The 23,239-nt window shown below is 48.2% G+C and overlaps 1 protein-coding gene across 1 annotated transcript in view; it reads left to right on the top strand.

Annotated features, from left to right (window-relative positions):
* The first annotated feature begins 11,330 nt into the window (after nucleotides 1-11,330).
* Nucleotides 11,331-23,239, top strand: part of RHEB (Ras homolog, mTORC1 binding) — a 44,590-nt gene continuing 32,681 nt past the window's right edge. The window contains exon 1 of the mRNA XM_019424824.2: nucleotides 11,331-11,773. Coding sequence (XP_019280369.1) covers nucleotides 11,722-11,773 — 52 coding nt within the window. The 5' untranslated portion in view covers nucleotides 11,331-11,721. The remainder of the gene's footprint in view (nucleotides 11,774-23,239) is intronic.

Here is a 23,239-nt window from a genome sequence, read left to right as displayed (position 1 = left end):
TGACCTTGGTCATGCTGACATCCGACTGACAAAGCAGACTTAGGAACGAAGCCTGACTTTGCCAGTTCAGGGAAGACCTGTGTGCCACACGCTGAGATCAGACCGCTTTCTTCCTCCAGCCAAGAGCTGCCTCCAAGGGTTTTCATTGGTTCCTCTCCAGCTGGCTGTTCCTCTTTCCTCTTAACTACTGCAGTTGATTTCCTTTTCTTCTGGGCTACCTCCTTCAAGGTCGAGCAGTAAGAGCCCTCCCGACTTTACTGGTTCTGGAACGGGAGCCCTTTGAGTTCAGAGAAGCATTTGATACCCCTCTTATGTTTGTGTTTTGGTTCAGTTGCTTTAATTTCAAAAGATTTATCCTGTTGATCTTTCCTCCATCAGAATCAAAGGAAAGTTGGCCTTTCCTTGGAAATGAAATCTTCAATCGAAACCACATATTAAGGACAAGTAACAAGAAGTGAACTATTAATGAAAGAATTCAGGGAAAAGTCAGCATCACAGAATAATTTGAAAACAAGATTAAGAGGAAACTTCATATTCAGTGTCCTATCCTATACTGTATGTCACACTGAGGAGAGAAGGAAGCATTTAATCCAATCCCAGAAAAGAGGGCAGGTGAGGGAAAGGGACAAGATGACAAGCCAAGCCTTCCCCGTGGTAGATCTCAGCAGGTCTGGGAGGCACAGGAAGGTAGGGTAGCTTCTCCAAGGCTGTAGAGATTTCAGGATGTGGAACAGGAATTAAAACAGGGTATTTATTCGAAATGGCAGTCCTTCCCTTGATGACAGGCATTTCTCCAGAAATGACATACAGCCAATGTTTCTCTTCTCGTAATGATTTAAGACACCAGTATCTCTTTTTTATTTTTTTTAATGTTTTATTTATTTTTGAGACAGAGAGAGAGAGACAGAGCATGAGCAGGGGAGGGGCAGAGAGAGAGGGAGGCACAGAATCGGAAACAGGCTCCAGGCTCTGAGCGGTCAGCACGGAGCCCGACGCAGGGCTCGAACTCACAGACCATGAGATCATGACCTGAGCCGAAGTCAGACGCTCAACCAACTGAGCCACCCAGGCGCCCCAAGACACCAATATCTCTTGCTAAAATCTGAGACTCTGACCCAATTGTATCTCATCCTCCGGCAAATAAACACAACACTTAATGGCGACATTTGGGCTCACTCCCTAAATCAAGGATAAGAACGTCCGCTCTCACCACTCCTCTTCAACGTCATAGTGTAACAAGGCAAGAAAATTACATTCAAAGCACCCAAAATGGAATGTGACCAGGAAAAACGACATGATTATCTATGTAGAAAAGCCAAGGGACTCTATGAAAGATGTACTGAAACCAGTAAGTTCGGCAAAGTTTTAGGATAAGAAATCAAGGAAGGCGATGTAGCTCACGCAGTAGAGCGTGTTCTTAGGACAAGAGATCAGTGATCAAACATCATTGCATGTCTATATACGAGCAGCAATCAAAAACCGAAAACGCTTTAATCCCATTAATAGCATCAAAATAAGAAATACTTAGAGTAAATTTGAGGAACAGTATTTATAGCCTATACACTGAAAACTACTAAATATTGCTGGAGAAATTTAATGAAGACCTAAATGCGCGGAGTGATGTCCTTGCGGTAATGGAAAAACTCAGATTTTTCCTGTGTGAGTAGGGAAAAATCCAGTTCTTCTCTACTATGTTTCTCAGAACACTTCACTTCCGACATTTCTAGTCACCGGCTGTGTGACGTTTCTCCCCAACACCAACAAGCAACTCTTGCTGGCGTGTCCAAGAATTCAACTCAATTCTGACACTATCTACCTGGAGAGAGCATCAGATCCCACAGGTTAAGGGCTCGGTCCTACAGGACGGCCCCCACCCTCGCTTCAGATGCCAATTTCAAGTCCATGTCGTGACCTGTGCCTCTGGCCAACTAGCTATAAATCGGAGTATTCCCACAACCACCTCTTTGGGTTCCATTAATTTGCTAGAGCAGCTCACAGAACTCAGGGAAACACACTGACCAGTTTATTAAGGGATATTTAATGGATACAGATTGAGGGGTACCTGGGTGGCTCAGTCGGTTAAGCGTCCGGTCTCGGCTCAGGTCACGATCTTGTGGTTCGTGAATTCGAGCCCCGTGTCAGGCTCTGTGCTGACGGCTCAGAGCCTGCAGCCTGCTTCGGATTCTGTCTCTGTGTCTCCCTCTCTCTCTGCCCCTGCCCTGCTCGTGCTGTGTCTCTCTCCCTCAAAAATAAACACTAAAAAAAATTTTTTTTTAATTAAAATAAAGAATACATACGAACATCCCAACAGACAAGGTGCATAGGGCACCTGTGAGGGAAGGGGTACCTACATGCTCACCAACACAGAAGGTCTCTGCCCCAGTCCTACTGGGATTTTATGGAGACTTCCCCACATAGGCACGATCAATTAGTAACTCCATTTCCAGTGCCTCTCCCCCTCAGGAGAAGAGGGGTGGGAGGAGCTGAAAATTCCAAGCTTTTTTTGTTTATTTGCAGGGGGGCAGAGAGAGGGGCAGAGAGCCCCACGCGGGGCTCAATCTTACAACCTGTGAGATCGCGACCTGAGCCGGAATCCAGAGTTGGACGCTTACCCGGCTGCACCACCCAGGTGCCCCCTGAAAATTCCAAGCTTCTAATCAGGGACTGGTCTTTCTGGTGAGGAGCTCCCACCCGGGAGCCCACCCATAGTCACCCCATTTAGAACAAAAGGTGTTCTTATCACTTAGAAATTTATAAGGGTTTTAGGAGCCCTGTCTCATGGATGGGGTCAAAGACAAATATTAGAACAAGAGATGGTCTTTTAATTATTTATTAGAGTTTATTTGAGAGAGACAACGTGAGTGGGGGAGGGGCAGAGAGAGAGAGAGAGAGAGAGAGAGAGAGAGGGCACTGGCAGCACAGAGCCTGATGCAGGGCCCAAACTCATGAAACCGTGATATCATGACCTGAGTCAAAACCAAGAGTTGGACGCTTAGTAAGCCACTCAGGCACCCTGAACAAGAGATGTGCTCCTAATGTTCTTATCACCTAGTAACTTACGAGGGTTTTAGGAGTTCTGTGCCAGGAACGAGGGTGTGTGTATTTCTATCTCACACTTGCTCAGGGGTCAGAAGACTCAATATTGCTAAAATATAATTCCTCCCAAAATTGATTTATAGATTCAAAACAATGCCAGTCAAAATCCCAGCAGGATTTTTGTAGAAATTGACACATGGATTCTAAAATTCATATGAAAATGCAAAGAACTTAGATTAGTCATAACAACTTTGAAAAAGAAGTACAAGGTTGGAAAGGATAAAATGACCAGATTTCAAGATTTATTGTAAAGTTACAGTAATCGAGACAGCTTTGGGTTGATGTAAAGACAGAATAACACATCAATGGAACAAAAGACTGTCCAGAAAGAGCCTCACACATGTATAGGCAACTGAATTTTGATAGAGATATAAAGGCAATTCAGTGGAGAACGGGGAGTCTTTTCAACAAACGGTGCTGGACCAATCGGATATTCATGTGCAAAAAAAAAAAAAAAAATAGAAAACTTTGCTCCATACGTTTTATCACATACAAATATTAACTCAGAACAAAGCTCAATAATATTAAGAACCCAGAATTTTTATAATACATCATCCTTAACGTCCACTACAAAAGTTACTAGATGTAAAAACAAAAAATTGACATGGGACACCTGGCTGACTCAGTCAGTTAAGCGTCTGACTTTGGCTCAGATCATGATCTCACAGTTCGTGGGTTCAAGCTCCGCATCGGGCTCTGTGCTGACAGCTCAGAGCCTGGAACCTGTTTTGGATTCTGTGTCTCCCTCTCTCTCTGCCCCTCCCCTGCTCACACTCTGTCTCTGTCTCAAAAATAAATAAACATTAAAAAAAAAAAGTTAAAAAAAATGACCTTTAATCAAGAAAAAAACCACTCAATAAAAGCAGACCTATGAAGGATCCAGATATTATAATTAGCAAAGACTTAAAAATAAAAGTATGTTAAACAACCTAGAGAACACATATGTATGTTGGGTAGAGAGAGGATAATCTCAGGAGAAAAAGGAAACTATAAAAGAGAACCAAACGGAAATCTTACAACTGAAAAATGTTTCCAATTTGTTTTTAAATCACTAAATCAGGAAAAATAGGGAAAAGAATAAACGGAGCCTCAGTGACTGGTAGAAAGCCCCTGAAGTGTCTAATATGTGTGAAATTAGAGTCTCAGAATAAAAGGTCAGAGTATGAAACAGAAAAAGTACTTGAAGAAAAGTAATTGAAGAAACATTGACTGGGAAGTTTTCCAAATCAGATCAAAAACAGTAACTCGCAAATCTCAGAAACTCATAAACCTTACACAGCACAAAAGCAAAGAAAACTAAATACAAACACATCATAGACTCTGAACGCCAAAAATAAAGAGAGAGAGAGAGAGAGAACGCACAGGGGAGGCGCAGAGAGAGAGAGAGAGAGAGAGAGAGAGACAGAGACAGAGACAGAAATCCCAAGCAGGCTCCACACTGACACCGACTCAGGGCTTGAACTCAGGAACCATAAGATCATGACCTGGGCTGAAATCAAGAGTCAGACACTTAACTGACTGAGCCACCCAGGTGCTCCGGCATAGTTTATTTTTTTAAAGAGAGTCATCTTTCAGGGAAAATATTAACGTAGTTATGAATGGAGTGGGATTGATGTCCATGGGTGGGTGGGAGAAGTGGGTATTGTATAGATGACACAGGATTGTCCACGACTCAGTATATATTGACTAGGTAATAGGCCCAGGGCTCATTGTCCTAATCACTCTAGTTTTAGACATGTGCTTGACATTTTCCAAAAAAAGACAAGTTGCAGAAAAATTTGATAAAGTCTGCCATAGTGTTTTGGACGCTTCGTTTTTAAACATCTTGCTGTTTGTTAAGGGACACTCACTGCATCATTAGCTACTGTCAAGGTGTAATTATACTTAGTCATCATTAATGATGGAGATGTGAATCTATATTTTATAAATTTTTTAAGTTTATTTTGAGAGAGAGACAGAGCATGGTGGGGGGGGGGGGGGGGAGGGCAGCGGATGCTGTCAGCACAGAGCCTGATGCAGGGCTCAAACCCACGAAGCCATGAGATCATGACCTGAGCGGAAACCAAGAGTCCGAAGCTCAACTGAGCCACTCGGGTGCCCCAATATTTCAAATGCTCCTCTAGCCAACTTTGACTTCTTCGTAAAAAGTGTTTTGGTCATTTTCTTACAAGATATGATTTGGTTATCAGGTTTACCTTTAATGTCGCTGGCAGAGGGCTCACCCAAGGAAGGGGTATCAGCTCAGCCGTTTTTCGGAGCATACGCTTCCATTGCATTTTTATGCTCATCGCTAACTGACGGTTTCTTTGCAAGAAATCTCTTCCGATCCGGGGCCATTTTGTGAGATTTAGTTTGGCAGAATTTAGGTAACGCGTTCCACAATTCCCCAAAACCACACGCATGAAAAGCGATACGCTGACAATATTCTGAACACCCAACAGTGAGGGCAAGACTGCCTACGGCTCCCTGCTGGGTTAGTCCCACCGGGTTACCTCTTGAACCTGTCACAACATGCTACCCTCTGTCACACGGGCCATGAGGGTGCCCTGGTCAATCTGTATGTTACATACCAGCAAAGCTCAGTTATTTTTGTTTTTAAAATAAACATGCTTAAAAAATACAAGTTCTGGTTTCGGAGGGGGGTGGTTGGGGTTTTTTGTTTGGTTGGTTGGTTCTTCCTGCACAACAATGAAAGAAACTCCCTGGATCCCTACATGCTGGATGAAACCCAACACTGAGATGTCTTCATACAGGAGGATCCAACAGTGAACACGTTCCTCAAACAGTAATTATAACTTTGGGTGGCTTGTGAACTCCGTGACCAGATTCCACATCTGAAACACGTTTGAGGAGCTTACGTAATCCAAGCCCAGCTGGCACAAGCCGTCACCTGTTTTATTGCACAGCACCAGCCTTCTGGCTGTCCCCCGGCTCCCCCCCCAGGTGCCGTCGCACACGCTCTCGGGAACAGGGGCTCTGCTCTAGCCACCTCCCTGGCATCTTCCCTACCAGGCACCCTCAGAAAACTTAACTCTACTGGGCACGGCAGCCCTCTGCTGGCAAAAGCCCCTACTGGTGCACTCTGGCTTCCGGGGTTAGGGAGAAATGCCGATTTCATTCAGGGCCCAGCAGAAACCGGACTCAAACTTTGAATGAAACTTTATTGACGATTTGAGGATAACCGATGGATTTGGTTTTCTAAGGCCGTAACCAAATGCCACAAACTAGGTAGCTTAGAATAGTATAGATTTATTCCCTCACGGTTCTGGAGGCCAGAAGCCCAAACTCAAGGTGCTACTCTCTCTGAAGTCTCTAGGAGGGAGGTTCCTCCCTTGTCCCTCCCAGCCTCCAGGAGTCCCGGGTGTTCCTCGGCTTGTGGCCGCATCGCACCAGCCTCTGCCTCTGCCTGCACGTGGCCGCGTGCCCTGTGTCTGTGTCTCTTCTCTTATGAGGACACCAGTCGTATTGGGAGTAGGTAGGCCCTACTCCCAATACCACCTCATCTTTAATTATATCTGCAACAGCTCTACTTCCAAATAAGATCACATTCTGAGACGGTGGAGACTTCAGTCCGTCTTTTTGAGGGACGCCATCAACCTCTAACAGCTGAGAACAATTTACAACCACTGCACAGGCCTAAAGCTGTCCTCAGAGTTCCTTGCTGAGCCAACTTCCTCTCTCACACGTGGCCTACCTCCGTGGACCTAAGACCTAAGCGGCTTGCTCCCGTTCCCTCTTCTGGGGGCCCTCCATGCAACTCCACACCTCAGGGTTTGAGCCAGCCTGATCACTGGCACCAGAGAGAAGGGGACCTTCTTTCGGCCCAGTGCAGGTCAGGGACTTGCCTTGCCTAGGACGGTCTCTCGCCCCTCTGCTGAGGACAGGCCTACCAAGGTCCTGCTCAGAAAACCACTCTCTCGTCCACAAGACCACACAATGAAACGACCTCGGCGTGTTTCCTCAACTCTGCACTGTTTGATTTGAATAATACCCTACAGGAGACACAACAGATCGGTCTGATTTGGCTTACGCCAAGATTAAGACTAGTTTGGTTCTTTTTCAGCCCTTCCTTCACCAAATATTTGAAAGCAAAACAACAACAAAATGCCTTCATGTCCACTTTCACTTAGGGCCACCCTTTCACATGTAAAAAGGTAAAATAGGGGCGCCTGGGTGGCTCAGTCAGTTAAGCATCTGACTTTGGATTTCAGCCCAGGTCATGATCCCACAGTTTGGGAGTTTGAGCCCCATGACTGGCCCTGCACTGACAGTGAGGAGGGATTCTCTCTCTCCCTCTCTCTCTCTCAAAAATAAATAAATAAACTTTAAAAAGGTAAACTAATTTCACAAATTTTTTGACAGAATTTTATTTAAAAAAATTTGTTTTAATGTTTTTATTTATTTCTGAGACACGGAGAGACAGAGCATGAGTGGGGGAGGAGCAGAGAGAGAGGGAGACACAGAATCTGAAACAGGTTCCAGGCTCTGAGCTGTCAGCACAGAGCCCGACGCGGGGCTCAAACTCACAGACCGCAAGATCATGACCTGAGCCGAAGTCGGACGCTCAACCAACTGAGCCACCCAGGCGCCCCTTTAATGTTTATTTTTGAGAGACAGAGCACGTGGGGGAAAGGCAAAGAGTATGTGGGGGAGGGGCAGAAAGGGGTGGGGGACAGAGGATAGAAATGGGCTCTGCACTGACAGCAGCTAGCCCGATGCGGGGCTCAAACGCACGAACCATGAGATTATGACCTGATCTGAAGTCAGATGCTCAACCAACCGAGCCACCAGGTGCCATGAGAGAAAGAGAATCTTCAGCAGGCTCCACACCCAACGCAGAGCCTGCTGTGGGGCTTGATCTCACGAACCTGGGATCGTGACCTGTGCAAAATCAAGAGTCGGACGCTTAACCAACAGAGCCACCCAGGTGCCCCCATAAATGTCCTTTGAGTAAAAACAAGCACAGCAGTTTTACTCGCTTAGTCTAATCTAATGGGAGATAAAAATAAGTTCTAAAACTTAATAAAAACTCGGGGAATTTTTTTTAAATGTTGAAGCTACAGGGGCGCCTGGGTGGCTCCGTCAGGTAAGTGTCTGACTTCGGCTCAGGTCGTGTTCTCACAGTTCGCGAGTTCGAGCCCCGTTTCGGGCTCTGTGCTGACGGCTCGGAGCCTGCAGCCTGCTTCAGATTCTGTGTCTCCCTCTCTGCCCCTCCCCCTGCTCACGCTCTGTCTCTCTCTCTCAAAAATAAACATTAGGAAAAAATAAAAAATAAAAATAAAATGTTGAAGTTACAAACAAGAGGTCACTGGACTTGGAGATGTTCGCAGAACATTAATAATAATCCCTCAATAGCGAACAGTTCACCTTCAAATAACTGCCATTATTTGCAACACCAGAGGTTTAGACCAGTGGAGGCTTAACTGGCAAATCTACAGGCTCAGTATCAGCTCCTCATTCAAGGGATAGTGGTAATTAGCTGAACCAATCACGTTCTCTGCCTGGAATTTAGTTTTTTTACTGTTTTACTTATTTTTGAGAGAGGAGGGTAGAGGCAGAGAGAGAGAATCCCAAGCAGGTTCCTCGCCATCAGCGCAGAGCCCGACGCGGGGCTCGAACTCATGAACCATGAGATCATGACCTGAGCCGACATCAAGTGTCGGATGCTCAATCGACTGGGCCGCCCAGGTGCCCCTCTCCCTGTAATTCAAATGGAAGAGACAGAATTCTTAATTTCCAGGGAAATGAAATAGAGTGGAAGGACACCGAGGGAAGGCAGCATGCAGAGACCACAAGACAGAACGGTCTGGAATAAGCAGAACCTGCGGAGGAGAAATTGATTTGATTCGCGGCGGAAGTTCCAGCTGCTTCAACAGTTAACAAGGGATCTCAATCAGTAGAACCACTTTGAATTCAGAAGCAAGCGCACTTCTCCCCACCATGTTCCCATGAGGGCTGGCTGGAGTCAGTTCCTTCTATGTGAATTCATACCATCAATCCCAAATATTTCAGGGAACCTGAGTCATTTCTTAGACCAAACACATTCTCCCCATTCTGGAGTAATGGAATCTTTAAAATGCCTGGTCTGACCTTAAAGGCTGTAAGACGACTGGGACATTTAACGACTTTGTCCTTTACAACAGCACTGCTCAGTCTGGACTCCTAATATTCCAAGACTAGGGCAACACTTTCAAACCTCGTGAGGCAACCCACAGTAGGAAATACATTCTACAATGGAACCCAGTATGCAAAACATATATAACACATCTACAAATATAGATACACACAACCCAAGTATCACGAGACAATACGAAACAATACTTACCAATACGAGCAACCTATTTTCTGTTCGGTTCTTCTATTTAAGAAAATAAAAGGCAACACCTCCATGTCTGATTTCACAACCAACCAGGAGTCTAGTAGGATCGGTTCAAGATACTGTGGTAAGCGGCATCCAAATTCACAGGATAAAAGTGATACATTTTCCTGGAGATTCCATTTTAAGACCTGAAGCTTCTAAGGGCGCCCGGGTGGCTCAGTTGGTTGAGTGTCGGACTTCGGCTCAGGTCATGATCTCAGGGCTCCTGAGTTTGAACCCCGCATAGGGCTCTGTGCTGACAGCTCAGAGCCAGGAGCCTGCTTCTGAACCTGTGTCTCCCTCTCTCTCTGCCCCTAACCCACTCGCATTCCGTCTCTGTCTCTCTCAAAAATAAATAAACATTAAAAAAATTTTTTTAAAGACCTAAAGTTTTTAAATATTTCAACTAAATATAGAATAGAATGCAAAAGCCATTAGGATAAAACACAGAAATTCAAAGATATTTTTCACTTCCAGCTGGTTGTCTGGGGCTTCGATCTGGAGCGCCCCTAGGATGGGAACATCCATCCTCCCTCTCTTCAAAGTACTTCAGCGGGACGGTGGAAGGATTTTGCCCAAAGGCCAGTGTTCTAACTCAACAAGGCCTATTTATGGGACAGTCACCTCTAAATCTTCATACCTAGGAATCCGGTCCTGCCACTCAGCTTCCCAGCCGGGGCGGGGGGGTTCCTCCTCTGTGCTCCCTGGGAAAGGCAAAGGGCTGTGACCAGCAGGCGGTTGTCCCAACACCGTCAAACAGCCTGAGGACAGTAGGGGACATTCGTAGGAGTAGCCGGAATAGCTGCTTCTTTAGCAACCACCAAGGGCAAGAAGATCAAGCATGATGGAAGTCTCCCTGGCTGGAAAGGTCCCAATCGCATCCTCAACTCTCGGGCCTGGCCTTCAATTTCACTTTCGGTGACCAAGGCCTCCAGCACTGGCCTCCCTTCCCCTACTGCCAACAGTGGTGCCGACCCAACCGCCCTTCACCCGCACTGCTGGAAAAAGGGGTCGCCCATGTGCCTTTGGTGGGAAACGCGGCGATGTGCCCTTAAAGGAGCGACCAGCCCACACAGGTGGGCAAGCCCAATAGACTTGACTCCCCGCCTGGAAGGTTGGTTCTGGAGCGTTCCCAGCCAACCACAGCTGTTGCTTAAGTTTGCCTACTGAATGAGCCATGCAGGCGTTGACAGGTAAAGAGGTGTTGACTCGCGCTCTTCATTTCCTGCGAGGTGTGCCGGGTTCGCCCGTGGCAGGGTTGAGACCCGAACTGGGGAGGCACACACATTTTTAGTGAAATGTGTAACATTTTGAATGAACGCATATCCGTCCTTCATCCCTGGGTGACGCCGAGTAACAAGCTACAACCTTAAAGCCAGACTCGCTGAGCCCACGAGACAAGGAGTTAAAAGCAAAAAACAAAAACCCTGGCCGGGAAACCCCACCTAACCCACAGCCCAGCCAGCAAGAGCTACGTGCCTCGCGCCTTTTAAGGGCCCAGTGGGCGCGAGTCCACCAACCGCTCAAGGTCCCGCCAATCACTGCACTCCTCAAAGTTTGCCCCGCCCCCCTCCCTGCACTAACCAATCACTGGGGAGTTAGCGTCTCTCCGCCCCTCTTGCCCACTCCCACCCCGTGAGACGTTCGAATCCTTCAAACTTCACTCGCGCGCTACCGCGGGGTCGCAGCCGGAATTTATTTTTAGCTCTGGGCCAGCAGCCCCGCCCCCGGCTCCGCCTCCTAGCCGCCCCCAATCGGAGACGGAGTTTCCGTCCCGTCATCGCGCGGGCGGGCGGGAGCTATCCAATCAGCGCCCAGAGAGAACTGTCGTAAGGAAAAGGCGGCGGAAGAGGGTGGGAGGGTCATGACGCAGCGAGTTTCAGTCGTGACTTTTCCGGGGGCATCTTGGCGTCCCCTCTATTTCCCCTTAAAGTAAAACGTCGCCCGACGCACCCCCGTGCGTTTCGGGGGCGGGGGTGGCCGCCGCGGCGGGGAGGGCAGTGCTGACGCGAACCGCGGAGCGGGGGAGGCCCCCCTCCCCGCCGGCGGTGGTCACGTGGGCGTGTTTGGGGGCGGGGCCGCGCGGCGGTTCCGGGCGGTTGGGCGCGCGAGCGAGGAGCCCAGGCAGCCGCGCCTGCCCGCGCCCGCCCGCCCCGCCCCTGGATGCCGCTCTGCCCCGGCGCGGCCGCCGCCGATCGCAGCACAGCAGCCGCCGCCGCCGCCGCCGCGGTTGATGTGGTTGGCCCGGGGCTGAGGAGGCCGCCAAGATGCCGCAGTCCAAGTCCCGGAAGATCGCGATCCTGGGCTACCGGTCTGTGGGTGAGTGGCGGGCGCCGCGCGGCCTCCGCGCCGGGGCCCAGCTTCGCCTGCGCGCCGGGACGCGGCGGCCCGGCCAAGTTTGGGGTCGGCGCGGCCATGTGGCGGCCGCGCGTTTCGTAACCAGCCTCCCGCCGCCGCCACCTCCATTTTGAGCGGAGGCGGCGAGGCCGGGCCCCGCGGGGCGGCGGCGGCGGCGGCGGGGGGCGGCCCGGGCTCGGGAGGCCGCGCGTGGGGAGGCCGCGGGCGGACGGGGAGGTCCGGGGTGGTCTGGGGCCGCCGAGCCGGAGGAGGGGTGTGCTCCCGGCCGGAACCGCCGCGGGGGGAAATCGCACCTGTCTCTCCACCTTCTTGCGGCTGGTTGTCCTGATCTTGCCAGCGGCCTTTCCGCCCCAAATTCAATAAAGTCCGTGGGATTTTAACAAAGGGAACGGCACCTTGGGGTTTTTTTTCTGTCCGTGGTGAAGTTCAGCATTTTAAAGAAAACCAGGGACCTGAATTTAGGACGTTTGGCTCCCGAGGGCAAGTTTCCCCCCGAAGAAACCCAAAAGACCCCTCTTCGAAAGCCCCCTAGATGTTGCCACGACCGATGTAGGAAGGCAGAGAAAACGAGATTTCTGATCTCTCGGTGTCCTATTTTTCTACGGGGAAAAAAAAAAAATAATAAGGTCAGGTACTTGTAACCGGGCTGTCGAAGTGATTCAGAAGTTTGTTGGTTTTTTTTTTTCTCCCCCTCCCAAAGGTTGACATATATTTGAAACTGTTCCCGGCAGTCGCCTTTCTGCGTCGCTGAGGTGGTCTGGGGTGGGGTGGGGGTGGAGGGGGTGCCGGAAAACGAGTGAGGAAACAGAACCGTTGAACTTAACCATGCTTCAGGGCGAGGCTTTATTGTCTTTGACAACCGGAAGCCTGGAGAAATTACGTTTATTTTTCGGTGTTGTTTTTAAGAAGTAACTGTCTAAGGAAAACGTGCACTTGATCGTGGTGGCGGGCGGGGGGGGGGGGGTGCTGGATAGGGAGGTGAAAGCGAAGGTTTGGAGTCTACCGGGATTGCAGAAGGAGGCAACAATAACTGCCTTCGGAAAGCTTGTAACTGCCGGCTACCCATTGGATGAACTCCCCGACTCCGCTTTCTGTGCTGCTTCCTCACCCCCATTTTCCACCGCCGGTGCCAGGGTCTGTGCTCTTTGACCAAGATCAGCTACGGGCATGCTTACTCATCCTTTTATCATCTCTCTCGTCGAAGTGCTGGGGGGTGGGGGAGTCCTGAGAATGGGGGGGGGGGAACCAAAGGCTGAGAGATGCTTGTGTAGAGATAGGGGGTGCCAAGAGCCCTAGGGATAACTCTGGTATGCAGTGGGAAATCATAAGTATATACCCATCGGGGGAATGGGTGAGGGTCTTGGTGGCTGCCGCTCGCAAGTAACCCTGCAGCAAATCGAGGCATTTAAAAACCACCAGCAGCCCCCTCCCCAAGTGCCCATGTGGAATCTGACCTTTATTGGCAGCCTGAGTCACCCAGCCCTTGCTTCTTTCTCTGTTCTCTTTATTTCCTCTGCATTTGGAAGAGTGGGACTATGACCTGTTCTGGCTCTTGAGTGAGCTCTAATCAGATACAGAGTGCCTCTGAATAACCAAGTTACAGGTGACATCTACCTGGGCCACCTGTTTTCAGCTTAAAAGAATGTCCTAAAGATACTGACTGACTCACTGCTTGAAATTCCCCAGATGGTGATTCTAGGCTTCAGTAATAAGCGAGTCTAGCGTTCTATGGCGGTTTTTGCTAAAGAAGTCCTTATGTCCAACAGATCTGTTCTGTTTTGCCTTCCATCTATTACCCCCAACCTTTGCCTTTGATTTTAAAGTTGTTTACCTTTGTTAGGAACCAAGGCACTTTGTGGTTTGTGGGTCTTTTGTTTTGCCAGCATCAGAAAAGGAAGTATTGGCCACCCTTTGGAGCATTACTCAGTATTCAGGCTTCTAGTTCGCGGACATGTTTGCTTGAATGCGGTTCTACTAGAGAAGTTTGAGTATATGTGTTTCTAGGCTGTGTTATTTTTTGAGGCTGAGCTGTTGTGTCCTATTGACTGAAGGGAAAGAGAGGTAGAAAAGGGAGTGTGTGACTCTGGATCTCGGGATTGTGAGTTCCAGCCCCATGTTGGATGTAGAGATTGCTTAAGAATAAAATCTTTAAAGAAAATAATAAAAGGTGGTAGGAAAAGGCTCAGCTAGAACCCACACCTTTCTCAGAACACTCTCTTAATTAACTCTCTTTTGCCAGTTTGACAGGTAGGGTACGTGTCATTGTGACTTTGTCGCGTTACCGACTTTATTTGAAGAGTTCGCCTTCAGATAAAACGAAATGCTGTGATGGTTTTACTTGGCTTTCAAATTTTGCATTTTTTTTAAAAACCTTGATAGAACTACCAGTGAGGAATGTATAATTCGCAGGTAATTCATACAGCCCTTTTTCCTGAAGTGCTTTTCCTGTTATTTACAATGTTAAATTAAGCCTTTAAGGACACGTCACCTATAACGCAGTCTGGCTTTCTGGGAGTGCTTTGTATTAATTGTTTTAGTGGTGGCACATGTTCAAGCTCCCTTACGCCCATTGTTTCTAATACAACAAGTAGTCCCATGATAGGACGTAACTAAACTAAATCAAGCTAAAAATATAGTGCCGGGTCACTGTTTTCAAATAAAATCTGGTACATCCTTCCCTGGAACCTTCAGCAGAGAGCTTTGATGGTCTCGTTTACCATTAGACCATAATCAAAAGGTTTTTGGTCATATATAAGTCTCTGAGGCTAACAAGAGAGAGGGGATCACAGGAATGTGAAAGATCATGAGAGAGAAAATGAAACAGCCCTGTGGTTTGGTAAAAGACGATTCAGAAGTAACTCAAATTATTACCTTGTCAAAATGTTTTAGGTAGGAAAGAAGATGCACCTTTTAGTTGGATACTTCATAGAGAAATAAGTCATTAAATCTGTTCCCAGTGGAATACAATCCAACTATATTCTTTTTTTTAATTAAAAATATCTTTTTAACGTTTTATTTTATTTTGAGAGAGGGAGAGGGAGGGGCAGAGAAATGGGGAGACACAGAATCCGAAGCAGGCTCCAATCTCTCAGCACAGAGCCCGACACGACGCTGGGCTGGAACTCAAACTTTGGGATCATGACCTGAGCCAAAGTCGGACGCTTAACCGACTGAGCCACCCAGGTGCCCCAGAATGCAGTCCAACTGTATTTTGACTTAGTGTCCTTTTAAATTACTCTATCCTTTTCTGACACATTTCATTGAAAATGATAAAAAGAAAACATTCTTCGCCATATATGAAATCTGTCCTCAAGTGAAGTTGTGTGTTCAGGCACTCAGTAACATTTGGTTGTGTACTTGTGGGTGGGGTAGTCCTATAGTGACCACCTTCTGTTGATGCTTGAAATTAACTTCTGTTTGTTTGTTTTTGTCTTTTGGTGCCGTTCGTTTGTTCCGTTCAAGGGAATCATCAGAGCTTGCATTTGTGATCATGACAGTTTCAGCACCGGATGTTATTTTGATGTCCCTGTGGGTTCTGTCTGTCCACAATTACTTTCATCAGGCCCAAAAGAAACAGTACCTATTGATACACTGCCCCACCCCTCACCCCTGCCCCCAGGCATCCACTAACCTTCCTGTGTCTGTGAATTTACCCATTCTGGACATTTCGTATAAATGGAATCGTACATACATGGTCTTTTGTGATGGGCATCTTTCGTGTCACATGCAAATTTTCCAGATTCATCCATGTTGTAGCATGTATCAGTAATTCCCTTTCGTTGCCAACTCCTGTAGAAGAATTTTTTCTACCCTGTTCCATTGAATTCCACTGGTTTATTTTTCGCTTTCAACGGATCTTCCACCCATGACTGATTTTGTGACATCATATCTTCGCTATTTCAAAAAGGATGGTTCACTGTTCTGCAAATCTTTCTACGTTTTGATGCATTTCAACATATGAACTTTTTAATTTTTAATTTTTTTAATGTTTATTTTTGAGAGAGTGTGTGAGGGGGGAAGGGCAGAGAGAGGAGGAGATACAGAATCCGAAACAGGCTCCAGGCTCTGAGCTCTCAGCACAGAGCCCGTCGTGGGGCTCAAACTCGTGAACCGTGAGATCATGACCTGAGCCGAAGTCGGACGCTTAACCTACTGAGCCACCCAGGCGCCCCAACATACAAACTCTTTTAATCACGTTTTTAAACATCACCCTCATTCTCCTTAGAAGGAATGTAAATATTGGGAGGCTTTAAGCTCACCGTGCGAGATGCACGTTCTCCAAAATTCTCACGTCCTCCCGAGAGTTAAGGATTTGATGGTTGGTAGAGTGCTGCCGGTCTTCCTTGAGGTGACAGTCTCATTTCTTTCATTTCGGGAAGATGTCTGCCCAGATAGTCACATTTGAAAGAATGATGGTTGGTCACTCTCGCGAGTAAAAATGATGCTCCGTGAGCAAAGTGGCTATTTTCAGATCACTTCCCAAACAGTTGCGCGTGTGCGTTTCCTTGAGACAAACATCGGACTTCAGTATTCAGGAGCGCCATGTGTCGACATACCATTTTGTCACGCAGAATATTAAAAAGACCTGCTTTAAGGCTCAAGACAAGGTTAATCATTTTTACTGCTGTCTCAAGGGCACTCTTCCGTAAAAATTGTTCTTACCATGGGGGTATGGTTGTGAAGGCTGCAGCGTGTGATCCCTGTCGTTTGTACATCCGTACATGGCTTTTGCAGCGTCGGAGTGTAAATACGAACATAGTGGGAAAGGCACCTGGTATCTTGGTATCGTGATGAAAATGTTTTTGACCTCCTGAGCCCCCTGAAAAGGTCTCAGGGGACCCCCAGAGTTTCTCTGTTCTCTGAGATTCGTTGGACTGTGGCATGTGCCGAACCTGGCTGGGCTGCTACTTGCTGTCGCGCAGAATTGAATGGAGAGTGGCCGCATCCTGGATGCTGCTCAAAGGGGTGGTTACCGCAGTCTTCGAGGAGCCTTCCAGAAGAGGCCCGGTCGCCTGGTCGGAGAGAGGGATGGGGAGGCGGGAAAGCGCTCGCGTGCTTGGGAACTGAAGGAAGCAGGGTGGCTAGCAGAGAATATGGTGGGAGTAGGAAGCGAAGTTGGAGAGGTGGTGGGGGGCCGGAGGAGGGACGGCCTCGCAGGAACGTCGGGGGACCATTCCTTCTGAGCGGTGAGTGGTGAGTTACCAGAGCCTGGGGAGACTTAGGACACCTGAAAGCGAGTTGACTTGGCCTCTGATGGTGATGCAGTTTGGGGTGAGTGTTGTGTTTTGACTTGGTAATGGTGAGACTCCCAGAGATCAGTAGAAATTGGCCACGGGTGGCAGCGTGTCAGGACCCACATGCTAATAACACAATTTTCCAATGTAAGCAGCAGAATGGGGGCAGGGAGACTTAAGTACAAGCAGCAATGTTATCACAAAATGAGAAACCACCGTCCCTACCTGGGATTACGTAGTCCAAAATATACTTTATTTTTAAATTTTTTTAACGTTTATTTTTGAGGGAGAGAGAGCGAGCAGGGGAGGGGCAGAGAGAGAGGGAGACACAGAATCCGAAGCAGGCTCCAGGCTCTGAGCTGTCAGCACAGAGCTCAACACGGGGCTCGAACCCATGAATTGTGAGATCGTGACCTGAGCGAAAGTCTGCCCCGCTTAACCGACTGAGGCACCTGGGCGCCCTGACACTTTCTTTTTTTTTTTTGAGTTTGTTTATTTATTTTGGTTGGGGGGCGGGGAGAGAATCCCAAGCAGGCTCCACGCTGTCAGCACAGAGCCCTACGCGGGGCTCAATCCCACGACCCTGGGATCATGACCGGGGCTGAAATCAAGAGTCTGACGCCCGTCAACTGACTGAGCCACACAAGCACCCCCTACGATACTTTTTTCTTAGTTGAAGGTCTAGAATAAGGAGTTAACAACTTTAATATTGTCCATGAGTGGGTTGTATTTAGTTATGCGAATAAGTCAGAGCTGCACTCGAACATGATTGTGCAAGTTAAAGCGTTTTGAAATCTTCAGTGATCACCCTTGAGAGAACCTTTATCCTTAGTTCTAGAACTGTTTATCATCAAGTAGCAAACTAAGCCAAAAGTAATCCAGTTCTCACAGTCCGTCTTAAATCAGAATCCAAACTGGTGGGGACCTTTATCATGAATTTCTTGATTGGTTTAGAAATGTAATTTAATATCTCAAACACAGCGGTCCTGGAACGTTATTTAAAATTTTTTTTACGTTTATTTATTTTGAGAGACACACGCACAAGCAGCCGAGGGGCAGAGAGAAGGAGAGACAGACTCTCCAGCAGGCTCTATGCCATCAGCGTGGAGCCAGCGTGGGGCTCAAACTCACAAGCTGTGAGATCATGACCCGAGCCAAAATCCAGAGTCGAACACTTAACCGACTGTGCCACCCAGGTGCCCCTGGAATATCATTTTAGTATTTTAACGTTCTTTTTTTTTCCCATGTTTTTTATTTGTTTTATTTATTTATTTATTTATTTTGATTGAGAGACAGACAGAACACTAGCTGGGGAGGGGCAGGGAGAGAGGGAGACGCAGAATTTCGAAGCAGGCTCCAGGCTCCGAGCTGCCAGCCCAGAGCCCGACGCGGGGCTCGAACTCCCGAACCGCGAGATCATGACCTGAGCTGAAGTCGGACGCTTCACCGACGGAGCCACCCAGGCGCCCCAACATTCTTAAACGTATACTGGGCACCTGATAAAAAAGAGTTCTGTGTAGGACATGGGAATTTGAAGTCGAAATTGAGATTAATTTAGAACGGAAGTACTAGAAGCCTTGCATTACGCTCTGTGGGTAAGTGGAAACTGGACAGTGTGAGGATCCCCATAAAATTAACTCCCAACAGCCCTTGGCTGCTTGGCACCCCCCTTACCTCCCTGTTCCCGCTCCCTCATTTCTCTTTCTGTTGTGCTTGCAGAAAGACTCCTCAGGGACTTTTGAAACAGAAATTGATGTTTCAACAAGATACGTGATCCTACTTTTTGCAAGATTAAAAATTGAATATTAACTCCACAGTGTCATAGTAAATAACTTGCGTACGTGGAAATGAAAGTATCGACTCTCACAGTTAATGTAGTTCTATGAAATGAAAATGCTCTTCTAAGACTGTATTAGATACAAACGCATCCGGCTGATACTTCACGGTTTTCAAATCTAAATCACACTCAGGATATGTTAAAGAGAATATTTTAAACCGTAGCTTCTCTTTATTCTCGTTCAAGACTTGTATAGACGACTAAAAAACACAAGTGGCAATATTCAACCATGCTGGCTAACATCAAAAGGGATGAGGGCCCAAGATGATCTTGGCAAAGGGGACGCACCGAGGTAAAATGTGGCGCTCCGTGGCAGGAGGGGAGTGGGAAAACACTGCAATCTCCGGCCTGCCTGCTAGGAGAGAACTCTCCACGGTAGGGTGCATCTCTGAGCAGGCTCATACGGCCTTGAGTACCCCAGGGGGCTGGAATGCATGACTGGGAGACACAGGAGCTGGGCGCACAGAGTTGGGACCAGAAGGTCGCTGCAGTGCCCATGGGGGGAAGGGATGACCACAGATGGAAAGTCTTATGTTTAGGTTTCAGAAAAGGGTTCCCAAGTGCATACGGGTTGAGGCCCTGGGTTCGCTTCCCAGGCAGGGGCGCCTGGGTGGCTCAGTTGGTTAAGTAAGCATCCGACTTCAGCTCAGGTCGTGATCTCGCAGTCTAGTCTGTGAGTTCGAGCCCCATGTCGGGCTCTGCGCTGACAGCTCAGAGCCTGGAGCCTGCTTCAGAGTCTGTGTCTCCCTCTCTCTCTGCCCCTCCCCCGCTCATGCTGTCTCTTTCTCCCTCTAAAAAAATAATCAGACATTTAAAAAAAAAATTTTTTTTTTTTAATTTGCCGGTCATTTGAACCACCCAGCGCTCATTCTGAACCACAGGGGGAGCGGTCTCTTCAGTGCTGGGTGGCGCGTGTCGAGGAGTATTGCCAACTTAGAGTAGTGGTTCTTGGAATTCATGGGCTTTCCCTGGGATTGTGGGCATGTTTTCTGGGGAAAGAGGTGGCTTCTGTCCACTCTCCAAAGGATTTCAGTCCCACCAACCCCCCCCCCCCCGCCCCCGCCTTTAGTAAGATTGAATTACTAAAATGACTGGTTGAAGGGGCAGCTGGGTGGTTGGTTCATTTGGTGAAGCATCTGACTCGGGCTCAGGTCATGACTCACGGCTCATGAGTTCAAGCCCTGCCTCGGGCTTGCCACGGTCAGAGCAGAGCGGACTTCAGATCCTCTGTCCGCCCCCCCCCCCCCCGCCCCTCCCCTGCGCACATGCACCTGTGTGCACGCGTTCTTTCTCTCTCTCTCAAAAAATAAACATTTTTTTAAAATGACTGGTTGAAGAGGACAGGGTGGGGATTAAGTGTCAGATGTTATTCAGATAGGCATTCATTAAATGCTCGAGTAAGTCCCTGCATATGCCAGACGCTGTGTGCTGAGTCACAGAGGCCGAGGCAGTCCTGATCCCTGCCCTCAGGGAGCTTCGTGTAGTGAGGGAGCCACAGTAAGTGCCACTATTAATAGTAATAGTGGTTGTTCTCAAAGCATGGGGTGGGGGGAGGGGGGCCTTCAACTCTGGGAGGTGTAGGTCCTGTTTTTGTGCCTGTTCTGCAGATGAGGAAACTGAGCCACCAAAAGGTTCGACGAGTCGCCCAAGATCACACGTTTATTAAGTAGCTGAGCCAGGATTTGAATCGAAGCAGCGATTCCAGAGCCAGCACCACCGTCCGGGCCCGTTCACAGATCATTTTCACATCCAATCGGGATAAATGCTTTGAAAGACGTAATCCCGGGGACAGCTCTTGTGACCCTGGGTGGGGGTAGACACTTGTCCCCAAAGAACCGTCATTAAATAATGCTGGAGTTAGCCGGGCAGGGGAAGAAGGGCAAATGCCTTCCAGTCAAAAGGAACGGCGCGGGCAGAGCCCCTGAGGGCCGAAGGAGCCTGGCCCAGTGGGGCCGGACCCCTGCGTGGTGAACGAGGTGGAGACAGTGAGATGTGAGCGGGCGGGGAGGTCACGCGGGACTTGTATCTGTGTGCGGACTGTCGGTCGGGAACCGGCCTTACAGGCCTTGTCGAAAGTTTTAGACTTTTCCCTAGAAACAGCGAAAAGTCAAGGCTGTTAAGCGACAATTAAGGTGATCTTCGACACCAAGATGGACTAACGTCTTCTCTAAATATATGCCGTGCACGCTGTACTGTCGCAGTAGAGCAAGTGAGGGAAAAGAAGGTGTCATTAGGAAAATCATAAGGAAGAAGACACATTTGCAGCCGGTACATAAACAAGCGAGCGTAGCCGCGTGCCAGTGAAACCTCACTTACAGACGCTGACATTTGAATTTCATCTAACTTCCACATCGGGAAATAGTATTGATTTTTTTTCTTTCCAACCAGTTGAAAATGTAAAAACCATTTGTAGTTCGCAGGCTGTACAAAAACACCGGGGGCCACATCTGGCTCCTGGTCTGTAGTTTGCTGACCCTCCCGTATTGTGCCCTCAAGAAGATCCCTCCCCCCGCTCTGCGAGGTGCACGGGGCAGTCGGGGTGGAAGGGCGAAGACCAGGCACATCCTGCAGGGTCACCAGGCGAGATGTCGGGGACTGGTGGGGTACAGGCAGGATGATGAGGAGACAGAGTTGGCAGGTGATGAGGGGGGAATCGGCAAGGCTGCGGCGTGGGAGACGCTAAGGGTAACCTTCAGGTGGTTCGCGCGAGAGCCCGGATGCTTAATGGTGCCATTGGCAGAAGGGAGAAGGGGTACGCCAGGATTCGGAGATGGACCAGATTCATTTACGTACCTGCCAGATCACACACTCACCCTGCTTGCTGGCTGCGGAGGCCCTAGCAGGGACCCACCCAGTTCCCGTGGTCCTAGAGACAGGTGGCTGTGCCTTCATTTGGGATTCTGAGGAGTTGCTGCTCCCGGATCCCCGGGTCACCCGAGGGAGTGCCCCAACACACCTTCGGGGTGCGGCGTCGTTGCCCTGCTGCCTTGGAAACGGGAGGTTGCAAGACCCAACTTGGAGGTCCCACGTGGCTTACACTGCTCCACCAGGCAGGGGTCCTGAGGATTCGTGTCCATCTACAGGGACATTCCTTGCTTTGGGGGGGGGAGGGGGGGAGGGGACTTGGGCTCCATCTCTAGACCTTTTCATCCTGCATAATTGCTACCCAAATGCGTAAATGTGGTATGAAATGTTTTCTTCATCTGGCCATGTTTCTGGATGACTGTTACCTGAAAAAACTGGACCGTATACAAAATGGACATACCTGCCATTTCTTAAAGCTTTGTGGAAGTTTTCCTGGTAGGCAGCTAAGTTTATATACAAGTAGGATGTTCCTGTATCCTATTTTTTTCTTTTTTTTTTTTTTTTGTTAATATTTATTTATTTGGGGGGAGAGCGCGAGAGGGGGACAGAGGATCTGAAGCGGGCTCTGCGCTGACAGGCTGACAGCAGAGAGCCTGATGTGGGGCTCGAACTCACAAACCACGAGATCATGACCTGAGCCGAAGTGGGCCGCTCAACCGACTAAGCCACCCAGGTGCCCCGGATGTTCCTGTATCCTTAAACCGTCGCGTAGAGCAGCATTGCCCGACAGAAATACAATGCAAGCCATAGAGGGAATTTTAAATGTTCCAGTAACCACATTAAACAAGTAAAAAGAAACAGGTGAAATAATTTCAGTGTATGTTTAACTTATTAGCCCAATGTGTCCAAAATATCATTTCAATATATATTGCATATTTTTGGTATTGTTACCTTTTATCCTAAGCTTTCGAAATTCTGTATGTTTTACACTGTGTATGACATGTCTCAGGACTAACCACGTTTCAGATGTTCATCATCCACACATAGGGCTGCTGACCCCCCGCGGTTGGACAGCCTGGTATATAGCAAGGAATGGATGGGTGGTCATACATGGGTCGTTGTAGATTCTTGAAGAACTTTTGAAAAAACAATTTTTTTAAGTTTATTTTATTTACTTATTTTGAGAGACAGAGCTTGAGCGGAGAGAGGCAGAGAGAGAACCCCAAGCAGGCTGCGTGGGGCTCGAACTTTCGAACCATGAGATCATGACCTGAGCTGAAATCAAGAGTCAGACGCTTAACCGCTTAGCCACCCAGGCACCCCGAAGAAATAACTTTCATAAACAACCATTTGCACTCACCCGATGAATGTCTTATTTCATTTTGCTAATTTTTTGTTATTGCTAGTTTTGATGAGTCTTATAACTACATGCTCTTCGGTATGTTAAAAATTGTGTTCTAATTTGGGAATCTATCTCCTGTTTGCTTTTCTCTAGCTCTTTTCCGCCCTGAACCCCAGCCTTCTCCCCAGGTTTGGCTACAAATGTGGAAA

The sequence above is a fragment of the Panthera pardus genome, unplaced genomic scaffold (genome assembly GCF_024362965.1).
Source record: "Panthera pardus isolate Hobbes unplaced genomic scaffold, ASM2436296v1 HiC_scaffold_9, whole genome shotgun sequence".
Lineage (NCBI taxonomy): Eukaryota > Metazoa > Chordata > Mammalia > Carnivora > Felidae > Panthera > Panthera pardus.
The sequence above is the reverse complement of the archived record's forward strand: the minus strand, read 5'-3'. Positions and strand labels throughout refer to the sequence as shown.